The sequence below is a fragment of the Zootoca vivipara genome, chromosome 15, assembly GCF_965207765.1.
Source record: "Zootoca vivipara chromosome 15, rZooViv2.hap1.1, whole genome shotgun sequence".
NCBI classification, from domain to species: Eukaryota; Metazoa; Chordata; class Lepidosauria; order Squamata; family Lacertidae; genus Zootoca; species Zootoca vivipara.
Genome location: NC_142598.1, coordinates 6,309,108 through 6,332,497, shown reverse-complemented (window position 1 = coordinate 6,332,497; position 23,390 = coordinate 6,309,108). Strand labels below are relative to the sequence as shown.

At 48.0% G+C, this 23,390-nt stretch overlaps 1 protein-coding gene and 1 long non-coding RNA gene across 2 annotated transcripts in view; one reads left to right on the top strand and one right to left on the bottom strand.

Moving 5' to 3' along the window:
• The window catches only part of LOC148683350 (uncharacterized), a 135,677-nt gene that overhangs the window by 89,846 nt on the left and 22,441 nt on the right, over nt 1-23,390 (bottom strand). The window lies entirely within an intron of this gene.
• LOC118097743 (metabotropic glutamate receptor 6-like) overlaps nt 12,960-23,390 on the top strand; it is a 33,569-nt gene continuing 23,138 nt past the window's right edge. The window contains exons 1-2 of the mRNA XM_035140933.3: nt 12,960-13,450; nt 22,821-23,037. Of these exons, the coding sequence (XP_034996824.1) occupies nt 12,974-13,450; nt 22,821-23,037 (694 nt within the window). The 5' untranslated portion in view covers nt 12,960-12,973. The remainder of the gene's footprint in view (nt 13,451-22,820; nt 23,038-23,390) is intronic.

Sequence of the window (23,390 nt, the reverse complement as noted above, 5' to 3'; positions counted from 1 at the left end):
ACAATGCCTTATGAGGAACGGTTTAGGGAGCTGGGTATGTTTAGCCTGGAGAAGAGAAGGTTAAGGGGTGATATGATAGCCATGTTCAAATATATAAAAGGATGTCATATAGAGGAGGGTGAAAGGTTGTTTTCTGCTGCTCCAGAGAAGCAGATACAGAGCAATGGATTCAAACTACAAGAAAGAAGATTCCACCTAAACATTAGGAAGAACTTCCTGACAGTAAGAGCTGTTCGACAGTGGAATTTGCTGCCAAGAAGTGTGGTGGAGTCTCCTTCTTTGGAGGTATTTAAGCGGAGGCTTGACAGCCATATGTCAAGATTGCTTTGATGGTGTTTCCTGCTTGGCAGGGGGTTGGACTGGATGGCCCTTGTGGTCTCTTCCAACTCTATGATTCTATGAAGCCGAATGGTGGAAGATTCAGGACAGAAAATAGAAGTGACACGATGTGTCACAACCACACATTGTGGAATTTGCTTCCACATGATGTGGTGAAGATAGCCGTCAACTTAGGACATTTCTAGACTATTGTTATTTTGCGGTGGGATTCCATGGCACCCTGGAAGATCCAGATTTCAGGCAATTGAACGTTATTTTGGCACTGCTGCGCAACTTACCCACTTCCCTCCCCCAAAAGCAGACAAGGAAAGGGGATGGGAAAATGTGTCAGATAACATGGGACAACGCTTGCTCGATGCACTGTGGTATAACCTGGCTGCCAACAAATCGGAAGGAACGCTCAGTATACAGCTGTTGCTGTCTAACCTCCCCAACAAACTGTATGTAACCAATCAGGACAAACGCTCAATATGCAAGTTGCCTTGAAGTGCCCTTAGGTGGCTCTAAAAAGTCCACTCATGGGATGGGGGGGGGCAGCAGAAGAGGACTACTGCCTCCATGTCCTGCTTGCAGATTTCCTAGAGGCAGCTCTGGTTGACCACTGCTTGGAAAAATGCTCCTGCTTCAAAACTGTCATGCAAAACCCATGTTGGCAGCTGCTGTCCAGCACGCTCTTCTCTGGGTTTTTTTTTCAAATAATTTTTATTAATTTTGCATATTAGCAGAACAAAAACACATATACAATAGGTAACATATTTTCCTCCTTCTTCTAACCAACCCTCCATGAGATCCCTCCTGCCACAAGGTATTCCCATGGACAGTGAGCAGTCGAAGGTGGTGCATTTTATAATTGGGCTTGTCCCCACCCCCTCTCCTCTCCCCAGAAACCTCCCCCCCCCCTGCCACCGAGGGGTCCTAGTATAATAAGAAGAGAACAAGTGGGTGTCCACCCAACTATTTATCTAAACTTTATCAAAAATCCCCCCCAAAAATGAAAGACACACAAAAAAAGAAAAAGAAACAAAAATAATTAAAAAGAAAAAAGAGAAAAAAGAACAAAAAACAATTAATAATTATTCCTTTCTTTTCTTTAAAATCATTGTATTATGGGCTTCCCCTACCTCCCCCTTTTTCTGATTTTCATCTTTGACACCTTTTTAGCATTTTTCTTATCATATTCCCCATTCTATTTTCCAAATTCTCCAATCTTATATCAATAGTATCCTTATTTCTATTAATTTTTTTCTAACATCTTTTCCCATTCCCTCCCTCTCTGGTTTTCACCTAGGTCCTGCCAGCCGTAACCAGTAGCCGAATGTACTCTGCTGTGTAAGGCTGCAAGGCACAAGACCAATGCAAAGGGCGTTGCTCTGCCTGACCTGCTGCCCACACTGAGCCTCCCAGCAGCTATTGTCTAGATTCCCATCAAGCATCTTGAAATTAAGCTTCCTTATTCTGTATTGTGGGGCAGTTGACGGGGTGGGGTGGGGGGCAACATTACTCAATTAAGCACTGTTTAAATAACTGTTTCTTATATATTGTGTGACTTCGATACTAATTTCCATGCCCTGGCCCTTCCGGCTGGCTGGCTTGGGAGGGTGCAGGGTTAAGCTTTGCTAGACTGGAGCGATTCCTGGAAGGTGTGGGGGCATGCCCCAAATTTCTTGGGGAAGAGCAGGGGATGCGCGCTGGCGCACCTGTCTCCCGCACTCCTGCCCACCTGAGCACCCCATGCGCAGCAAAAAAAAGAAGGCAGAAAAAGTGGGGGAGACGATGCAGAAAGGCAGAAAGACACCAGGAAAGGGGTGTGCGATGAGAAAGAGAGGGGTGGGGACTCGGAAAGGCTAGAATGGAAGGAACAGAGCCGATCTCTCCCTCTCCCTCTCATACTTAATGCATGGGGAGCGCGCGGGGGGGGGGGTAGGGGAGGCGGAATTCGCCGTGCTGGGTTCCCCCCTCCCATTTGCACTCCAATCCTCTCCAAAGCCGGGTGCATTAAAGCGCGAGGATTTTCCGAGCGGATTTCCCTGCCCGCCGCTTCGCTGCCATCTCTAATTCCAGCGGGCGCCCAGCGGCTGGGCAGACAGGGCGTCAAGCCGCCACCCGCCGCCGCCTGGGGACGCGCAGGCTAGCCCGGGGGAGCCCGAGATGCCGGGCGGAGACGGCGGCGAGAGCCAGGGACCCCGAGGGCAGGCGCCACCGACGGGGGACCCCGGGGTCAGGTAGGAAGAGGGCGGCGGGGGCGCAGAGGAGCGGGAGGGGGGCGCTTCAGCTCCGTGGATCCCAAGTGCAAAAGAGGGGGCGCGATCAATAGAAAGGCAGTGCCTCTGAGCATGTGCAGACGGCTATCCTCTCGCCGCTGCCTTCTGCGGGCTGCATCCAATGTTAGCCCAGATCAGAATGGACCCGTTGCGATCAAGATTCAAGGGACGTGACTCCCTCAGGTTGGTGTTAATGTTGGGTCTACTCTCAGCGCAACTTAATGGTATATATGCAGTCCTAATAATAATGTAAAGCCGGTTCCCATCAAATGCAAAAGAGGACTCCAAGCATGTTTAATTTCTACACGACAAAGAGGTGCGGCGGGTTCAGATGCGTTTGGAATTGCTGCCCCCTCGGATCTGAAACCCTCCGTGGAATCACTCAGGAAATGAAGGAAATGCACTCTGTACCTGCTCAGAGGCACTTTCGTTTGTTTAATTTTCTAAACCGGACGCTGAGCTGAGGCTGAGCCCTCGGAACAAGTCAACGCCGCCCGCCCTCCAGGGCAAGGCTCCCTTCCTTAAACAATTGCAATGAGAGGTGAGACAAAATAAAAAAATTCCTTCAGTAGCACCTTAAAGACCAACTAAGTTTTTATTTTGGTATGAGCTTTCGTGTGCATGCACACTTCAGTGTGCATGCACACGAAAGCTCATGGTATCTGATGAAGTGTGCATGCACACGAAAGCTCATACCAAAATAAAAACTTAGTTGGTGTTTAAGGTGCTACTGAAGGAATTTTTTTATTTTGTTTCGACTCAGACCAACACGGCTACCTACCAGTAATGAGAGGTGAGGTTTGTTTGGTGTGAGGGGTTATAGAAACAGCTTGCCAGGGGTGGTGGGGAGAAGAAGCTGCCCTGGCTGTTGGGAGTTCCTTCTTCAATCTAGACAACTGTTTTTCTTAGGGTAACAAATTACAAAAAATGAGATTCTGACTAAACATCAGGAAAAAACTTTCTGACCGTAAGAGGTGCTTGACAGGTGGGATGGCCATTTGTCATGGAAGCTTTAGCTGAGATTCCTGCATTGCAGGGGGTTGGACTAGATGACCATTGAGGGTCCCTTCCAACTCTACAATTCTGTGATTCTGTACTTCTATGAACATAGAATATATGAAACAGACCCCCCCAAAAAAACCAAACCCACCCTCCCTTCAACTAACTGCAAGCCCGTTTTACAATTAATTACAATTAATTGCCTCTGACCACCTGCAAAGATGGCAGGGAAATGGGTCTTTGCTTTTGCTAACTTAGACAACAATACCGGCAGGATTTTTATTCTTGGACATAACAGGTCAGGGCAGAAGTGGCTGTTCCAAAGGACGAGGAGAGGATTGGGGGAAAGCATTAAAGACCACAGCAGTGGCATGCGGTGCAATTTTTCATAGGGGAACAGTTAGGGCCAGAGATGCGCGTGAGCATCGTGCCTCCCTCCCTTAAGCTGGGCAGAAGCTTCCCGGGCTTTGGGAAGGAGGCACCAGGCTGTAATACTTTCATACTCTAATTTACCAGGAACATTTAGGAGACTAGCCTAGTCCCCCTAGTCCACTAACTGCACACCACTGGAGCACAGGGGGGGAGAAGGACAGATCTGTTCCACGGGAGACAATCTACTGTACATGGTAGTGCTCTTGGGCAGCTCTTGTTCATGTCAAATAATTTTGTGCAGGAGAACTTCCCAGTGGGCTGCCTGAGCCCAAAGATTATTTCTGCACAAGGAAGTGCCATTTTGGATATTCCAAGATGCAGGCTCTTTGGAAGTATAGATAGAAGGGCATGTTTGGGTAGCGGCACCATCTCTTGACCATCAGAGACATCGAATCATAGAACTGTAGAGTTGGGAGGGACCCCATGGGGCATCTAGTCCAACCCCCTGCGATGCAATGCTTTTAAAGCAGGGGTGGGGACCTGTAGCCCTCCAGATAGTGTTGGGCTCCAATTTCCATCAGGCTCAGTCAGCAGAGCCAATGGTCAGGGAGGGTGGGAGCTCTGGAGGGCCACATGCTCCCCAGCTCTGCCCTAAAGCAGCTGGTCCTTGCTTTGGACTGGATCTCTTCCTTCCGACACAAGGGCCTAGTTCTCAGGCCAGTATACTTACATTCCGCCTTTCCTCCAAAGAGCTCAAGGTGGCACACACAGGGTTCTCCCACCGCCCATTTTTATCTTCACAACAATCCTGTAAGGTAGGGTTGAGTGACTGGCCAAGGATGACCCTCGGGGTCCCTTCCAACTCTACAGTTCTGGGGTTTTAGGATTGCCTGGTGAGTTTCATGGCTGGAGTGGAGATTTGAACCCAGCTCTCCCAGGCCTTAGTCTGTCACTTGAACCACCGCACCGCAATGGTTCTCTGAAGCTTTAGGCTTCCCAGGACCTGTAGGGGAAGAAGGAAAATCAAGCTTCTGCCCACCTGTCAAAGGTCCTGCCCACCTGTCAAAGTTGACCTGCAGGGGGGGAGTTGGGGGGGTGTCTGCTTTGCCAGCGTGCTCCCCACTGGGGAAGCAGCACCCAGCAGAATTGAACCCCAGTCCTGCAAGCCCATCAGCTGAAGCCATCCAGTGACATCAGTTGATTGACAGGTGGGTGTGGTTTGGGGGACATGGCCAAGCTGGACCCCTCTGGCAGAACCAGATTGACCCATGAGGCAGAGGTTTCCCACCCCCATGTTACAGGCTGCCTCAAAGATCTGCCTGCACTGGCTGAACAGTAAGTCTTCTGGCCTCCCACCCGTCTTGCTGCCCCAGCCTCAGTCCTGGACAATATCCATGCAATGCCATGCAAGGCGGCAGTTGCAATCAATCCAGGTGATCTCTCTGGAAACGATGCCTTATGAGGAACGGCTTAGGGAGCTGGGTATGTTTAGCCTGGAGAAGAGAAGGTTAAGGGGTGATATGATAGCCATGTTCAAATATATGAAAGGATGTCTTATGGAAGAGGGAGAAAGATTGTTTTCTGCTGCTCCAGAGAAGCGGACACGGAGCAATGGATTCAAACTTCAAGAAAGAAGATTCCACCTAAACATTAGGAAGAACTTCCTGACAGTAAGAGCTGTTCGGCAGTGGAATTTGCTACCAAGGAGTGTGGTGGAGTCTCCTTCTTTGGAGGTCTTTAAGCAGAGGCTTGACAGGCATATGTCAAGTATGCTTTGATGGTGTTTCCTGCTTGGCAGGGGGTTGGACTGGATGGCCCTTGTGGTCTCTTCCAACTCTATGATTCTATGATTCTATGATTCAAACGGGGCAGGCCTTGGGCCAGTGCAAATCAGTTGTTGCTCTAGATCAGTCCAATAGAAAGGGCCCAGAAAGGAGAGGTTCAGTGGAAGAGCCCAGGCTTGGCTTGCAAACGGTTCAGCCCTTGGCATCCACAGGCAGGACTCAGTCAGAAAGACTCTTGTCCAAACCCTGCGAGAGTCACTGCCCATCACTGTAGACCAGGAGAGGGGAAGCTGGATCCAGGCAGATCCACGGTGGCTCCACTTTCCAGCTGGGCGAGGAAAACCACCCGCCTATCGCCTAACATCATATGACGTTCGGTAACTGTAACTTCAAGCTGCAGCTGCCAAGGAAGAGTTGGGAGCACACACTGTCAATGTGGACCATACAGAGCTTGATGATCCAACTTGGATGGCATGAGGCCTGCTTCCCGTATCCCAAAGTAGCCATGGCTATAGGCAGAACGTTGCTCTTGCCCAGGCTCCGAGTGTGGGAGGTTGGGGTTGGAGGAGATAATTGATCCAGCACAAAAGGCAAGGGAAAAGGTTTTTGGGGAGGTGCCTGTGCATGAGAGCAGGTCCTCAAATCCTGCTTCCCTCTTCCTGTCTGCCCCCTAGCGTGCTTGCCCTGGGGGAGTGGGGGGGGGTCAAAGCCTGCCATAGCAGCTCTCCCCCACCCACCCCTTGCCTGGCCACTCGTCCTCTTTCCTTTTTAATCCTATTTGGAAAGAAGAGACCCTCCATTCTCATCCCCTGGCCCCAGCCTGATCTCCGCAGATGCATTCCCTTCTCTCTGCCTAATGTGCTGTGCTATTATCCCAGCCGTCCAGGCTTTGGCACCAATCCCCTTTCCCCAGGGGGGGGGGGCGGGGAGAGAGAGAGAGACAGAGACAGAGACAGAGACAGAGACAGAGAGAGAGGGGGGGACCACTTTCAGCTTTAATCGGCTGCATTTCAGTAACAGAGGGAAGTAAATAAATAACACACACAAACAGCGCTCAGAAATTGCAATTCCATATTGAGGGTCCTTAGCTCTACCACTGCCCTTCCTCCCATGCAAAGCCATCTCCATCCTCCTCAGTTCTCAGCCTCTACCAATTCTCCTCTTTAGACAGATTCCGATCCTTGTTTCTGGATTCAGATCTGATCTGACTTGTTCATTTGGGGGGGGGTGTTCATAGCGGTGGTAGTAGTAGTAGTAGTAAATAATAATGCTTCTAGTCCTTAAGACTTCAGAGAAATCACAAAATTATATAGACAGATCCTGATGGCCGCTGGGTTCAGCAGGACTTTGGAATGAGGCTCAGCACTCTGCCCAGTTTTTTGCCATTCCACCTTTCCCCTGTCCCTGCACACACACACACCCCACAATGAACCTCCTCCCCAATTCCTATTTCCCCATTTCTCAGTCCTCATACTATTCCGAATTCTTGGGAAACCTGAGTCTTCTACACAAATAAAAAACGTTTTTAAAGTATGTGGTTCTGCTCAATATGTGCTCTATATTCAGAATGGTGAAGTTTCTTTTGAAGCATGGGAGGAACAGAGCAACCAGGACCCAACCCTCTTGTATTCTATGCTCAATTGGTAAGAGCATGAAACTCTTAAAACTCAGGGTTGTGGGTTCGAGCCCCACATTGGGCAAAAAAAAAAATCCCGCATGGGGGGGTTGGACTAGATGACCCTATGGGTCCCTTCTCAACTCCACAACTCTATGATTCTATAATTCTATTCCAGCCTTGGATTCTCTGGCACTGACTGCAGCATCTCTCTTTGGGGCAGGAGGAAGCATTCCTCACCCAGCCGCTGTCACTGAGAGCAGTTGCAAGCGGAGAGTCAGGCAGATTGCCGAGGGAGAGTCATATCGTGTCCAAGGATGCTCAAGCCCCAGACATGCCTTCTGTAGGAACCACCTCTAGCCTGTCAGACCAAGTGGGCCGCAATTATACTTTGACACAGGGGTCACACGCTGAATAAAATTCCTGTAGCAATAATTTAAAGTGTTTGCAACAGAGTTAACATAAGACAATATACACAATTAATCTATATAATTAAGCACACAAGTAATAGATTTGAGATATTTATTTTTTAAACAGATCGGAGGCTGCCAAGTGTGATTGGGGTTGCTGGACTCAGGCAGGAAAGAAGGGAGAGGGAGAAAGCAAGGAAGTTCTTGCTAGACCACCGGGGGGGGGGAAGGCAAAATTTATGGTAAAATTATAAGCTGTAACCAAGATGCTTACAGTGATAGCAAGGTGGAGCAGCAGACATACACCCCATACATGTACCGCAAAGCCCACTTAAAGCACATGGCTTCCACCAAATATTTAAAGCAGGCATGTCCAACAGGTAGATCATGACCTACCGGTAGATCACTGGACGTCTGCGGTAGATCACTGGTAGATCATTGACTCCCCCCCAAAGAAGCTGAACAACTGTGGCTCCCCTAAAAAAAGCTCAGCATTTTACCTCATCCCTGAAAAAACTCAACAACTTTGACCAAACCCCAAAAAGGGGGTAGATCACTGCCATTTTATAACACTGTGAGTAGATCACAGTCTCTTGGGAGTTGGCCACCCCTGATTTAAAGGAACTGTAGTTTACTCCTCACAGAGCCACAATTCCCAGCACCCTTAAGAAACTACATTTCCCAGGAATCTCTAGGGGAAGTTGTGTGCTTTAAATGTTTGGTGTTTCTGCATATTCCCAACTGATTCTGCCCTGTGTGAATGAGTGGAAACCCCCATTGGGATTTTCCATCCCAGGCAATCAAATGTCTTGGCCTAACCCTTGCCGTGATTCTCCTCTGAGTGATTTTTCAATGCCACCAGAGTGCAACATCCCATTCATATGGAACAGATGGAGAGGGTGTTTTCATTTCCACTAGGAACAACAGCCTTGCTGTGGGGTAGGTGAAAACAATCAAGTTGCTGTCAAGTACTTTGCAAAAAAAATAACAGCAGCTAAATGAGTATTCATCAGCATGGGTTTTACTGGAGAGGAATGCAGAAAGTTCAGAGAATAAGGCAGAAATGAAAGAATGTTGTTGTTGATGATGATGTTGTTGTTTTAAAAATGAGATTGGATGTGGGGACAGCAAGACGAAAGCATCTGATGGATGCGCCTATGAAAATAACTTGGCTGTATCCAATGCTATTCCTACTCAGAGTAGACCCATTGGAATTAATGGGCACAAGTAAGTTAGGATTATTGATTTCAGCAGGTGTACGTTGAGTAGGGCTAGCATCGGATACAACCCCCTGGAATTGCCCTAGCAATGAATGGGCTGTTTGTGAAAGAAGCTTCGTATTCCCCCTGCAAGCAGATCAGAATGAATGCACGACAAATAGCCATCTTCATTTAACCTCCCTGCAAGCTTTGTGCCAACAAATCAGGATGGATGCACAATGAAACAGGTTCTCTGGAAGCAGCCACAGTCCACAGGGAAAGTGTAGAATAAAAGCAGCAGAGCCAACAGCTGAAACCAGGAGTTTAAAGGAGACTAAAGGTAAAGGTAAAGGGACTCCTGACCATTAGGTCCAGTCCTAACCGACTCTGGGGTTGCGCGCAACGTTCTCTGGGGGAGTCGCATTGCGTTTGTAGTGGCCTTTCCCCTTCCTCGCTCTCTCCCTTCCCAGCCTTGGGGGAGAGGACGGGGACTATGCACGAGGCTGGCCCCTCTTTACCGCGCTCCTGGCACTGTTTGCCCTGCGCTCCTGGCTGCATCCCGTAAGGTCGTGAATATACCGGTATGCCGCACTTTAACTTTTCACAGTCGGAATTTGGGGGGGGGATGAGGCTTATATTCATGCCAATACGGTAAGTGTCTCTAATGGCCTTCTTTAAGATGGTCAAAAGCTTCCTTTTTAGAAACAAAATAAAAAAAAATTCCTTCCAGCAGCACCTTAAAGACCAACTAAGTTTTTTTATTTTTGTATGAGCTTTCGTGTGCATGCACACTTCTTCAGACACCTTTTCTTCGGGAAAGTGTTTTTTAGAAACACTTTTGGGTCATAGATGGTTCCTCCTTTTCAAAGTGGTTTTAATTGCTGCCGTTATATTATTTTTGATGGTGGTTGCATTTTTAAATAAATATTTTCCTTGTACTGTAGTGTTTTAGGACTCCCTTGCTATAGTTACAGGTAGGTAGCCGTGTTGGTCTGAGTCGAAACAAAATAAAAAAATTCCTTCGTTAGCACTTTAAAGACCAACTAAGTTTTTATTTTGGTATGAGCTTTCGTGTGCATGCGCACTTCATCAGACTTCATCCCTTGCTATAGTTATTGCTGTGGTCTAATTCTTTTTTTAAAATGGTTGCCTTGCTGTTTGAGGTCTTTTGTGAGCCGCTCTGGGCTCTTCGTTTCAGGCAGCAATCTTACGTGGGACTTACTCTGCAGCAAACGACACCCCTCCAATTTCCATGGACTGAAGCCGGCCAGCCAGGCAGCTAAATTTAGTCCCGGGCAGCACTGGCGATGGGGTGGCATCTTCCACCATGGCATTCCTTCAGCGCTGAGGCCTCAGGTGTTGTTGGACTACAACACCCATCTTCCTTAGCCATCTCACCCAGTGGTCAGAGATGGGAGTTGTTGTCCAACAATGGTTGTGTACACACCATACATTTAAAGCACACACACCCCAAAAAAAGAACATTTGGAACTGTAGTTTAAGGGTGCTGGGAATTGTAGCTCTGTGAGAGGCAAGCTATAGTTCCTATGTTTCTTCAGGGGGGAAGCCGTCCATGAATAATAACAGCTTAAAGGTCCCGGGCCCTAAAGAAGCCAGACTATCCTCCACCAGGGCCAGGGCCTTTTCAGTGATGGCTCCGACCTGGTGGAATGCTCTGTCCCATGAAACTAGGGCCCTGCAGGACTTGATCTCCTTCCATAGGGCCTGTAAGATAGAGCTTTTCCACCGGGCCTTCAGTTTGAATTAGCCTGATCCTCTATTCCCTTTCCCCTTTCCTTTTCTATGAAGAAACCTTTCTGGGACCCCACATTTAAACTCTTCCCTGGTCTCCTTGCTGGCCAGTTAGCCCTGGTGATCATTTGATGTTTACTGACTGGGATCATGTTTCCCACCCCCCACCCCTAAAAAAAAAATGTCCCCTGAATTTTATTGACATTGATGCTGCATTTATGTTGTATTTTATGCTGTTTTAAAGTCTCATTTTAATCAATGTTTTATATCTGCTGTTAGCTGCCCTGAGCCCAGTTTTTAAACCGGGAAGGGCGGGGTATAAATAAAAATGTTTTATTTATTCATTCATTCATTCATTTATTATTAAAATGTATGCTGTGTGTGCAATCAATGCGGGAGGGAGGTTTCCAAGAACGCTGTGCCACCCCACCATAGGGCAGCAAACTAGCTTAATAATAATAATAATAATAATAATAATTTATTATTTATACCCCGCCCATCTGGCCGGGTTCCCCCAGCCACTCTGGGCGGCTTCCAACAAAACATTAAAATACAGAAATCAAACATTAAAAGCTTCTCTAAACAGGGCTGCCTTGAGATGCCTTCTAAAGGTCTGGTAATTGTTGTTCTCGTTGACCTCTGGTGGGAGGGCATTCCACAGGGTGGGTGCCACTACCGAGAAGGCCCTCTGCCTGGTTCCCTGTAAGCTTAAGGGACACAGGCCGAGGTCAACCCCTGCAAGGCCCACACAACCCCACCAACCCCTCACTGCCGCTCATCCTGCACCCCCAGCACCTGAGCCGGGTAGGGCCAGCCCTGCCTGTCACAGGAAGAGGGGTGGGTGGGAGATGGGTAGGCAAACAGAGACAGATCTGTGTGGGATTGCTAGAAAACAGAGAGCCCATCCTTGCCTCCCTCCCCAGTGGCCTCATTTCATCCCAAAGCAGAGCTGTATCTCTTGTTTCAGAGCTGAAGCATCTGAGAAAGAGTGTCCTTGTGTGTCTTGGGTCAGGTACTAGGAAAAGCTTTTAGAGAGCTGTTCCTTGCAGCTTTCCCTCTCCGCCTTTCCCTCACTCCCTCCTTTCCCTCCCCTCCCTTATAAGCGCCTTCCTCCCTCACTAGTTTTCTTAGCTTTGGGCTCAAGTGGGGTGGGGAAGAGACCTGGCTCCGGAAGGAAAACGCATCCTAGGAGGGGTGGGGACAACTCTTTCAGGCTGGGGGCCCACATTGCCTTCCAAGCAGCCTTCCAGGGGCCACAAAACAGTGGTGGCAAGTGGGACAAGACGAAGTGCGCAGAGCAAGGAATAGAAACTTTTGCCTTTGTAGTGCAGGCTAGTTTCTAAACACACACACAAAAACACACACACTCCAGCCTCCACCCCGACAAGTGAAAAAGCATTCTCGGAGTTCACAAACACATTACAGTGGTACCTCGGTTTATGAACACAATTGGTTCCGGAAGTCTGTTCATAAACTGAAGCGTTCATAAACTGAAGCGAACTTTCCCATTGAAAATAATGGAAAGTGAATTAATCGGTTCCAGATGGGTCTGCGGCGTTCGTAAACCGAAAATTCGTAAACCGGGGTGTTCATAAACCAAGGTTCAACTGTATAGCGAGGCAAAAAACACTCCAGGAGGGTGCAGAGTGTAGGGTTGCAATATGTCTGTAGTTTACCAGACATAGCCGCAATTTGGCTGTCGGAAGCAGTGTCCTGGAAGAAATTGCTGGAATATGGCAACCCACCCATGTCGTAAGAGTAGATTTATTCCCTTAAAAAAAAATAGCTCTAGAACATTCTTTGGGGGCAAAGCCCAACAACTTTGGTTCAGAAAAAAAGAAAAAAGCTCAACAATTCTCCCCCCACCCCCAAGCTTGTGTCCCACCAGAGTGGGGCTGGTGATGAAATGCCTGAGGAGAAGGGCTGTGGCTGAGGAGGAGGCGAGCCTGGGAATAATCTTGAGGGTCAGAGAGAAGGAAAGGCCTAGAGGGTCACATGTGGCCCTTGGGGATGAACTTCCCCACCCCTGTGTTACTGCAGTGAAGGCGAAATGTGAACTCACCCAAGGGATTTTTTAAAAACATTCAAATGGCACCTTCCCAGTGCTGGCTTCAAGTCTGAGGGTTCTATGGCCAAAAGTGCACTCCGGTGGACTACCCTCTACCCTGCTCCCTCTCCTAACTCTTCTTTCTTCCGATCCCAGGCCGTAATCCACCCAAACGTCCCAGCAAGACAACCCAACATGGACCCAGCCGGCTTCCTGCTCCTCTGTCTATGGTCACTGTGGACCTTGGGATGCAGCCAAGCAGCTACACAAGCCGACTCGATCAAGATAGAAGGGGACATCACGCTCGGAGGGCTGTTCCCCGTCCACTCCCGTGGCCCCGCTGGAGTACCGTGTGGGGATGTGAAGAAAGAGAAGGGGATCCATCGGATGGAGGCCATGCTGTACGCCCTGGACCAGATTAACAGTGACCCCGACCTGCTTCCCAACATGACGCTGGGCGCTCGCATCCTGGACACCTGCTCCCGGGACACCTACGCCTTGGAGCAGTCGCTGACGTTTGTCCAGGCTCTGATCCAGAAGGACACTTCTGGCGTGCGCTGCTCCAACGGGGAGCCACCCATCATCGCCAAGCCCGAGCGTGTGGTGGCTGTCATTGGGGCCTCTGCCAGCTCCGTCTCTATCATGGTGGCCAATGTGCTTCGCCTCTTTGCCGTGAGTAGAGGGGCGGGACTTAAAAATGGCATTTCCCCAGAAAAGGCCGAACAGCTATTGGGGGTGGGGGGGCAGGGTAGGAATGGTGGAAAATCATAGAATTGAAGAGTTGGGATGGATCACAATGGTCATTAGTCCAACCCCCTGCAGTATAGGAATCTTTTGGTCAACGTGGAGCCAAACTCATGTCATTCACAGCTTCTGAAGCAATATGCCAGGCATCCCCAAACTTCGGCCCTCCAGATGTTTTGGATTACAATTCCCATCATCCCTGACCACTGGTCCTGTTAGCTAGGGATCATGGGAGTTGTAGGCCAAAACATCTGGAGGGCCGCAGTTTGGGGATGCCTGCAATATGCGAACCAAAAGAAGAAAGCACCTAATTGTCAACACAACCTACAACCTTTGAATGGTTGTAATAGTTCAGTATATTGAAATGAGCTCTTCTTAGCCATTGGCTTAGCTCATACCCTCCAACATTTATCCAATGAAAATAGGGACGTCCCATTCCATACTGATAATTCTACTGTTTATACTCAACACATCTTACTGGGTTGCCCCAGCCACTCTGGCATAGCTGCCAAGTTATCCCTTTTTTACAGGGATTTTCCCTTATGCTGAATAGGCTTCCTCGCAAGAAAAGCGAAAACTTGGCAGCTATGCACTCTGGGCAGCTTCCAACATATATAAAACAAAATAAAACATTAAACATAAAAAACCCTTCCCTATACAGGATTGCCTTCAGATGGCTCGGGGGGTCGGATAACTCCATACCCTCCAGCATTTCTCTAATGAAAATAGGGACATTCTAAGGAAAAGCAGGATCAAATCAGAAACCAGGACATCCCTGTAAAATAGGGACACTTGGAGGGTCTGTTAGCTGATGCGTGTTACTGGGTGTTCAGAAACATTCCAACTGTTCAGAAGTCATAACACTCAGGTTAAGAAACCAGAAGGGAGAAACATCTCTATCAAAGTGACAATCAACTGCTGCTGTTGTTGTTGTTATTGTTTAGTCATTTAGTCGTGTCCGACTCTTCGTGGCCCCATGGACCATAGCACGCCAGGCACTCCTGTCTTCCACTGAATCCCGCAGTTTGGTCAAACTCATGTTTGTAGCTTCGAGAACACTGTCCAACCATCTCGTCCTCTGTCATCCCCTTCTCCTTGTGTCCTCCATCTTTCCCAACATCAGGGTCTTTTCCAGGGAGTCTTCTTTTCTCATGAGGTGGCCAAAGTATTGGAGCCTCAGCTTCAGGATCTGTCCTTCCAGTGAGCACTCAGGGCTGATTTACTTCAGAATTGATAGGTTTGATCTTCTTGCCGTCCATGGGACTCTCAAGAGTCTCCTCCAGCACCATAATTCAAAAGCATCAATTATTCGGCGATCAGCCTTCTTTATGGTCCAGCTCTCACTTCCATACATCACTGCTGGGAAAACCATAGCTTTAACTATACGGACCTTTGTTGGCAAGGTGATGTCTCTGCTTTTTAAGGTGCTGTCTAGGTTTGTCATTGCTTTTCTCCCAAGAAGCAAGCATCTTTTAATTTTGTGACTGCTGTCACCATCTGCAGTGATCATGGAACCCAAGAAAGTAAAATCTCTCACTGCCTCCATTTCTTCCCCTTCTATTTGCCAGGAGGTGATGGGACCAGTGGCCATGATCTTGGTTTTTTTGATGTTGAGCTTCAGACCACATTTTACGCTCTCCTCTTTCACCCTCGTTAAAAGGTTCTTTAATTCCTCCTCACTTTCTGCCATCAAGGTTGTGTCATCAGCATATCTGAGGTTGTTGATACGATGTATTTCTTCCGGCAATCTTAATTCCGGTTTGGGAATTAAGTCCAGCCTTTCGCATGATGAATTCTGCATATAAGTTAAATAAGCAGGAAGACAATATACAGCCTCCTCCTACTCCTTTCCCAATTTTGAACCAATCAGTTGTTCCATATCCAGTTCTAACTGTAGCTTCTTGTCCCACATTGAGATTTCTCAGGAGACAGATGTGATGTTCAGGCAATCCCATTTCCTTAAGAACTTGCCATAGTTTGCTGTGGTCGACACAGTCAAATGCTTTTGCATAGTCAATGAAGTGATCCATGAAGGAGAATCAACTGCTACTAGACCAGGAATGGGGAATCTGTGGCCTTTCAGATGTTGTTGGGCACCAACTCCCTTTAGCTCCAGCCAGCATGGCCAATGGTCATGGATAGTGGAAGTGGAAGTTCAACAACATCTAGAACAAGGGTGAGAGAGCACTTCTGAATGGAAGAGGGAGGGAGGGAGGGAGGGAGGGAGGGAGGGAGGGAGGGAGGGAGGGAGGGAGGGCTAAAAACTGATGTCTTGTGTACACATGTCCAATGCTGCCTGAAATGTGGGTGCCGGAGAATTTTGGCATTCATATTTTTAAAAAGTTCCTAGTCCTCATGTTTGTGGAGATGTGTTTGAATAACACAGGACTGAAACTTCTAAATTTAGTTGGGAATTTCTCCCTTTCTCATGACTTCCTCCTTTATACCATTACTGCTCCTCTCATACAGTAATATTCTGCACTTCGTAGCCACATAATTATGGTAGCTAAAGAGGTTTAAAAGTACAGAATTTTTATATTTGCAAATACATCAGAGAGGAGAGTTTGCATAGGTTGGGGACTGAACGTTCATTTTCTCCAGCAAAGATGGGGAGAAAAGAAATGGTACCGAGCATTTGATACTAGACCTTAAAGACAGCCATCCCTTTTTAACCGGACTCCTGTGCCTTTAACCAATGGGGCAGAAAACCAGCAGGCAAAGTAGAATCATAGAATCATAGAGTTGGAAGATCCCACAAGGGCCATCCAGTCCAACCCCCTGCCAAGCAGGAAACACCATCGAAGCATTCCTGACATATAGCTGTCCAAAGAAGGAGACTCCACCACACTCCTTGGCAGCAAATTCCACTGCCGAACAGCTCTTACTGTCAGGAAGTTCTTCCTAATCTTTAGGTGGAATCTCCTTTCTTGTAGTTTGAATCCATTGCTCTGTGTCCGCTTCTCTGGAGCAGCAGAAAACAACATTTCTCCCTCCTCTATACTTCCTGGCATGAAATGTGATGATTGGAGAGATTCACCTGTTGAATTTCTGCCTGTCACGCTGCACTTAAAGGCACAGCAGGAGCCCTGAAAGCAGAGAGAAATTGAAGCAAGCCTCCCTGAGCACTTGATCATGGATGAGTAGCCCAGTCACACAAACACACGCCTGACCTTTTAACTATACTCAGCTGGGAGTCTCTGGGGTGGGGGTGGGGTGGGGGTAGCAGGGTCAGTTTGAGCTGTAGGACAGATGGCTTTTCCCTGACATGCCAGATTTGGCAGAGGTGCTTAGCAGCTGCCTAGGGAAGGAAGCTAGAACTGGCAGGGCTGGTAAAAGGGGCAAGGGAGGTGGGCTTGGGTGAAAGGGGGGGCAATTAGGGTCGCCAGACTCAATAGAGGACAGGACTTCTGTGCCTTTAATTGCCCTGCTCTCTTTTGACTCTGGAAACCTTAAAGAGAAACCAGCAGACAAGGGTCTGCTGGTTTCTCTTTAAGGTTTCCAGACTCAAAAGAGAGCAGGGCAATTAAAGGCACAGAAGTCCTGCCCTCTATTGAGTCTGGCAACCCTAGGGGCAATAGGCAGATAAGTGAGTGTTTCCCTTAACCTCCAGCACAATGAAGCATTCTGCGGAACCTGAAAGCTTGCTCATTATTTTGTGACATTTTGCACAGTGTCCAAGGAAGGTGCTGCCCTATTGCAACTTTGGGATCATGGGGCTCGTAGCCAGACGCATGAACGCAATGCAACAGACATGCATGTTTATCCATGGGGGCCCTTGCCCACACCCCACACCAACAGCATTGGGGCTGCAGGAGGTGGGGAGAGACAGTGCTTGCCTCATCCTTGTACTTACTTTTGGGTTTGGGGTTTTTTAAAAATATGCACATTCATTGCCTCCATGCCATTAACACCATATCTCGTTTGATCCTTCAATGGACACAGAGAAATGGAGGCAGACACAGAGAATGAAGTTTCAATGGTTAATGGTTAAGCAACCTTTTTTTACTATTAGCCAACATCCCCCCAAAACACACACACCCCAAACCTTTCTAGAAACAGCTGATTCATCAGGGCCAGCCCTACCATTAGGTAGATTCCTTAAGTGGCAGATGGGAGGGAGGGGAAGTAGAGCCATACATGCCAGTCTACCCAGTGCCTACAACGTCTGCTGAAATGGGAGGTGATGGGTGCCATTTTGTCGGTCCCCTCAAGCAGCAAAATGCCTAGAAGCGGGGGTGGGGAACCTTTTCCAGCCTGGGGGCCACACTCCCCCAGAAGCAACCTTCTAGGGGCCGCATGCCAGGGAAAGAGTTGGCTAGGCAACAGATAGTTAGATGATGTCTATACGCCCATCCTGTATTTTTATAGTAGTGTCCAAAAAATGTATTTCTTGCATAGATTGGTTCATTGTTAGGTTGATGGTGGGGTGAAAGTCACTGAATGTCTGGTGGAAGGTTTCCAGGGTCTGTTGTCCATGTGTCCAGATAATAAGAATATCGTCAATGTACCGTAGGTACAAGAGAGGTTTGAGTGGGTAGGAGTCTAGGAAACGTTGTTCTAAATCTGCCATAAAGATGTTGGCATACTGTGGGGCCATGCGGGTGCCCATGGCTGTGCCGCTGATCTGGAGGAACAGGTCATCACCAAATTTGAAGTGGTTGTGGGTAAGGACAAAGTGGCAGAGTTTGGTAGCAAAGTTCACTGTGGTTTTATCTGAAATGGTGTTCCTTATGGCTTGTAAACCATCATTGTGTGGGATGTTGGTGTACAGAGATTCCACATCCATAGTGGCTAGTATAGTATTGTTAGGAACTCAGACCAACACGGCTACCTACCTGTAGATAGTTAGATGGTTAGAGCTAATAAGTGATAACTAGTACCATCCCCAAGGAACAACCAATTTGTATCAAGTGTTCTTGAGTTTGAGAACCACAAAAGGGGGCCCAGGGGCTATAGGGACCTGTGCTCCCTCGATGTGACTTCACAAGACACCCCCCCCCCAAAAAAAATTATAATCATGAGCACAAGAAAGTGCTGAAGGATGCTCACAGGGGAAAGAGCCTGAGATGGAATGCAGATCTAGGGAAATCTGCTGCCTCGCACATGGGTCCTGCTGAGCAGCCGCAACCTCGCAGGCTCCCTCCCTCCTTCCCCAGCCTCAGCTGTCCCTGGCTGGAGCTGCTGCTGCTCATTTTGCTAAAACCCCTCTAATCCCCATCACTAATCGCTTTAATGGGGCTTCTCACAGACCCAGCGAGGGCGGGAAGCAGAGACATGCTGCGGAAAGGGAAATGGGACAATTTGGTGCTGCTAGGAGAGGAGGGTGGGGGTGGGAGGGGGGGCAAGATAATGGAAGCCAGCATTCTCACGGGGAAACTGGATTTTGGTGAAGGGAACCTGGGGTCTCGGGATCCATCTGCCTCAAAGATTGGGAAAGGATCCAGGAGACGTGGGTTGGAATTGGGAAAGAGGCAGGATGATCAGCTCAGTTCTGTTGGATGCCCTCTGCCCTCAGTTTCCTCACACTGCCCCCAAAATCTGGTATAAAACACCACTCTAATCTCTGCCTTCCATTTCCCATTTAGCATTTCTGTAATAATTATCCACAGACAAGCACAACAGCACTATGATATATGCCAGCTGTCCCCAGCCTGGTGCTCTCCAAATGGTTTGGGCTACATCTCCCAGCATCGCTGACCATTGCCCATTGAGCTTCATCATGGATCTGGGTTTTGTACTGCATCTAAACCCAACACTCAGTCCTCTTCTGTCAGGGCGGCTCCGGCAGCTATTTTTCCACTGCCTGGCCTGGCGCACAGCCTCTCGGGTTGCTTCCATGCTACAGCCCTTTAACACTGCTGAGGCACTGGCTTTTCTGCAATCAGCTGGAAGAGGGATTGCGCCCTCTGTCCACGTGGCACTATGTTAAATGGCAATATCCTTCCCCATGGTCAAAATCTTTCTCAAACGTTTACTTGCAATTGAGTGATAGCCACCAATGTCCCCTGCAATGTTAATTGGTAGCTTCTTGTTTTCAGGTTCTGCCCCTTTTATTCCTTCCTGTTCTACACAGCTGGAAGTTTCGTGATGCACTGCCCCTCAATAAGTCAGGTTCTTTTCACTATTGTGCAGGGAGAGCTTTAATTACAGGCTTCCTTTCCTTATTGTTGTTCTTTTATAGCAAAATAACTATTTTTCTTTAAAAGAAACGAAACTGGTTTACTAACTGCACCACCACTAGGCAGGAAACAGAAGCTTCCTAATTCAGGGTCTCTTAAGGAGCAATTGATCTCTAACCACCTGGCAGCACGGAACAGGAAGTGATAAAAAGTGCAGAACCTCCAAAGAGGAAGCTTTTAATCAGAAGTACAGTAGTCAAAAACCTCGATGGCATTTTGACGGTCTACAGTTGGCAGGCAGGTGCTGTAATTATGTTTTATTGCAACCTGCCCCTGAAAACCCCTTCAAAGTGGGGGGGGGGGATGCAGAAAACACTGGATTGGAAGAGGGGGATCATGATGTAATCTTCATTCTTGGGGGGGGGGAGGCAATATGAAAGAAAGGGGCTAATCTGGAAGCTTTCCTGATCTCATCTGCTAGCAGCTGCTAGGGAATGCAATGCATATGAAAAGGAATGCATATTCCAGAACCTAGAACTGAGCCTCACATACCTCATTGCCCTGTTACAGCATCTTTGGGTTTGAATGGTTTCACCCCCTCGTCTGGAATTGTTTTGACAATACATATTCATAGGCTGATACTTGGTTTCCTGTTTCAAGTGAATCATCCTTTTCCATTCTATGATAACAAAGCTTGGGTATTAAGTGCGCACACTGGGGCCAGACCAGAAACACTGTGTTTGCCACGTGACATATAGAGGCTTCAATCTGCTCTGGAATTTGGCATGGCTGTGCAATGATAGTACCCCATAGAATTATTATTATTATATAGGTTTCTTATCCACCCTTCACAATGAGGTCCCAGGGTGAGTAGCAAGCTTTAAAAAAAAACAGAATTAAAATGCTGATTTGCTAACCTTTGGTTAGCATATTTGTGAAATGCTGCGTTCAGCCACTGGAAAGTACAGCAGCCCATTATGTATAAGGGTCAATTCATATGTAATAATCTACATGTTTTTATATATTTTTAGGTTTATGTTACATGCACTCAGTGCTTTTTTTGTTAAAAAATGTTTTGGGGTACTCTCATTTTGACTCAAGAAAATCACCATTTTATAGTTCAAATCGGGATAAAGAAATACAGTAAATGGACAAAAGTACAAAGATTCTCAAAATGTTTAGGCGTATGTGTACCCCTGCATACCCCCAGAAAGAAGCACTGCATGCAGTACATTATGGTTTATTATACAGTGGTGCCTCGCTAGACGAAATTAATTCGTTCCACGGGTCTTTTCTTATAGCGAAAAATTCGTCTAGCGAATCCCATAGGAATGCATTGAAATTTTTTTGAATTTTTTTTTGCCCATAGGAACGCATTAATTGAATTTCAATGCATTCTATGGGAAACTGCGATTCGCTAGATGAATTTTTCGTAAAACGCATTCGTCTAGCGAGGTAACCTCCGCTCGAAAAATCCTTTCGTTAAGCGGAAAATTCGTTAAGCAGGGCATTCGTTAAGCGAGGCACCACTGTATATAAAATATGGAACATTTTATACCGCACATAAACAAATAATGGGGCCTGCAACAAAATGTTACAGTGCTCCTTATTCAGGTCCCAGCCATTTCATGCCATCCATCCCATCTTCAGTCCCCCCCCCAATTGTAAATGAGCACCCCCTGGCTACTGAGCGTTGTTAATTAAACAGCGATCTTATTCTTGCCAGCAGATGCTCTAGGATAGGTGTGGTGAACCTTTGGGCCCTCCAGATGTTGCTGAACTCTAACTCCCATCAGTCCCAGCAAGCATGGCAAATGGCCAGGGATGGTGGGAACTGTAGTTCAGCAATATCTGGAGGGCTAAAGGTTTACTACACCTATTCTAGGAGATGCTAAAGTATACCCAAAAAATGCATGGAAGTCACCCAGCCCTGCTCTGAGGACATTACCATCTGAACGCAATAGGGCTCAAACAAAGGTAAAGAGGGAGGGGAAATTTGGTGAAGAGGTGAGGCCTTCAGATACAGGTCTCTGCTAGCCCAGAAAGGCCCTTGCTAAAGAAACCGGTGTAGCAGAAGGGTTGAAAGAGCCCACCCCCTCGATCTCTGAGTGGTGCAAGATTTCAGGGGATCCAAGCTACGTGTTTCCTTTAGGAAACGAGGCACAGCAGAGACTGTGGTGTCTTTATGATATATGGTTTATTTACACATATATGCAACCTGAGCCTACGATGGAAGGGTTCACAGCGGCAACACCCTAAAAGGGTCTCGCTTCTTCTCCCATAGCTGCAACCTTGGATGCCAGCAGAAATCAGTCTAGGTTCTCTGTCTTCTTTCCCAGCCTGCAGGTTTTTCCCTCTGGGTCGCATCGCAACAAGCTCTGCTCTCAAACTCAGACTTTGTCCTTCTCACTATCTAAGAGCTGGAGAGGGGCCCCACCCATTTGTCATCTGGCACAGGCTCCCTCTCCATTGCTCTCTCAGTGGCTCATCACACATGAAGCTAGTCTGGCTTATATTTTAACACCTGCTGGATCCAGGGCTTAGAATGGGTCTGGCGCCCACAAACCCATAACAATATGACCACATCTGGAATACTGTGTCCAGCTCTGGGTGCCACAGTTTAAGAAGGATGTTCACAAGCTGGAACATGTGGAGAGGAGGGTGACTTAATGTGATCAAGGGTCTGGAAACCAAGCCTTGTGAGGAACGGTTGAAGGAGTTGGGTATGTTTTAGTCTGGGAAAGAGAAGACCGAGAGGAGAGATGACAGCCGTCTTCAAATATCTCAAGGGCTGTCACGTGGAAGAGGGGGGAGGTAGGACACGAACCAATGGATTTAAGTTACAAGAAGGGAGATTCCGACTAAACATCAGGAAGAACCTTCTGACAGTAAGAGCTGTTTGACAGCAGAATATTGGGAGTTTGTGGACCCTCCTTCCTTGGAGGTTTTTAAGCAGAGGTTGGATGGCCCCCTGTCCTGGGTGCTTTAGTTGAGATTCCCATATTGCAGGGGGTCAGACTAGATGACTCTTGGAGATCCCTTCCAACTCTAATTCTATGATTCTAATGGAGAAGGGAAGGCTATGGAGGGAAGGCCTGGGAGCAGGTTTGCAGCATAATTAGGATAGGGCAATATACCAGCACCTAGCGATTCCCATCTTCTTCTCTCCACCCCTCCAGATCCCCCAGATCAGCTACGCCTCCACGGCGCCTGAGCTCAGTGACAGCAACCGCTACGATTATTTCTCCCGTGTGGTGCCTCCGGACTCCTACCAGGCCCAGGCCATGCTAGACATTGTCAAAGCAATGGGCTGGAATTACGTCTCCACGCTGGCCTCCGAGGGCAACTACGGAGAGAGCGGCGTCGATGCCTTCATGCAAATCTCCCGTGAGGCTGGTGAGCCAGAGGATACCTGACGGGTGAGGTGGAGGGGGGGCAGCAGAGCCAGGAGGAGCTGAACGGTACCCAGAGAGACCTTTCCACTCGGCCCACCACTTTCCTCCGGGAGAAACTGCAGTTTAGCGCTGAAACAGAACAAACGGCAATCGGGTTTTCTGCAGCTTGCCGTCTGTTCCGATTGAGCACCAAAGAGAGGGTTTTCCAAGGGGGAAGCAGTGGGGCAAAGGCAAAACTGCTCAGAAAGCACAGGGCAAGCAGAAGGGGCAAGCAGAAACAGCATGTTCAAGGAAGGTGTCTGATGATCGTAAAACGGTCCAGGAAGTGGCCGTGGCAGAGGAGGACAGAGTGGG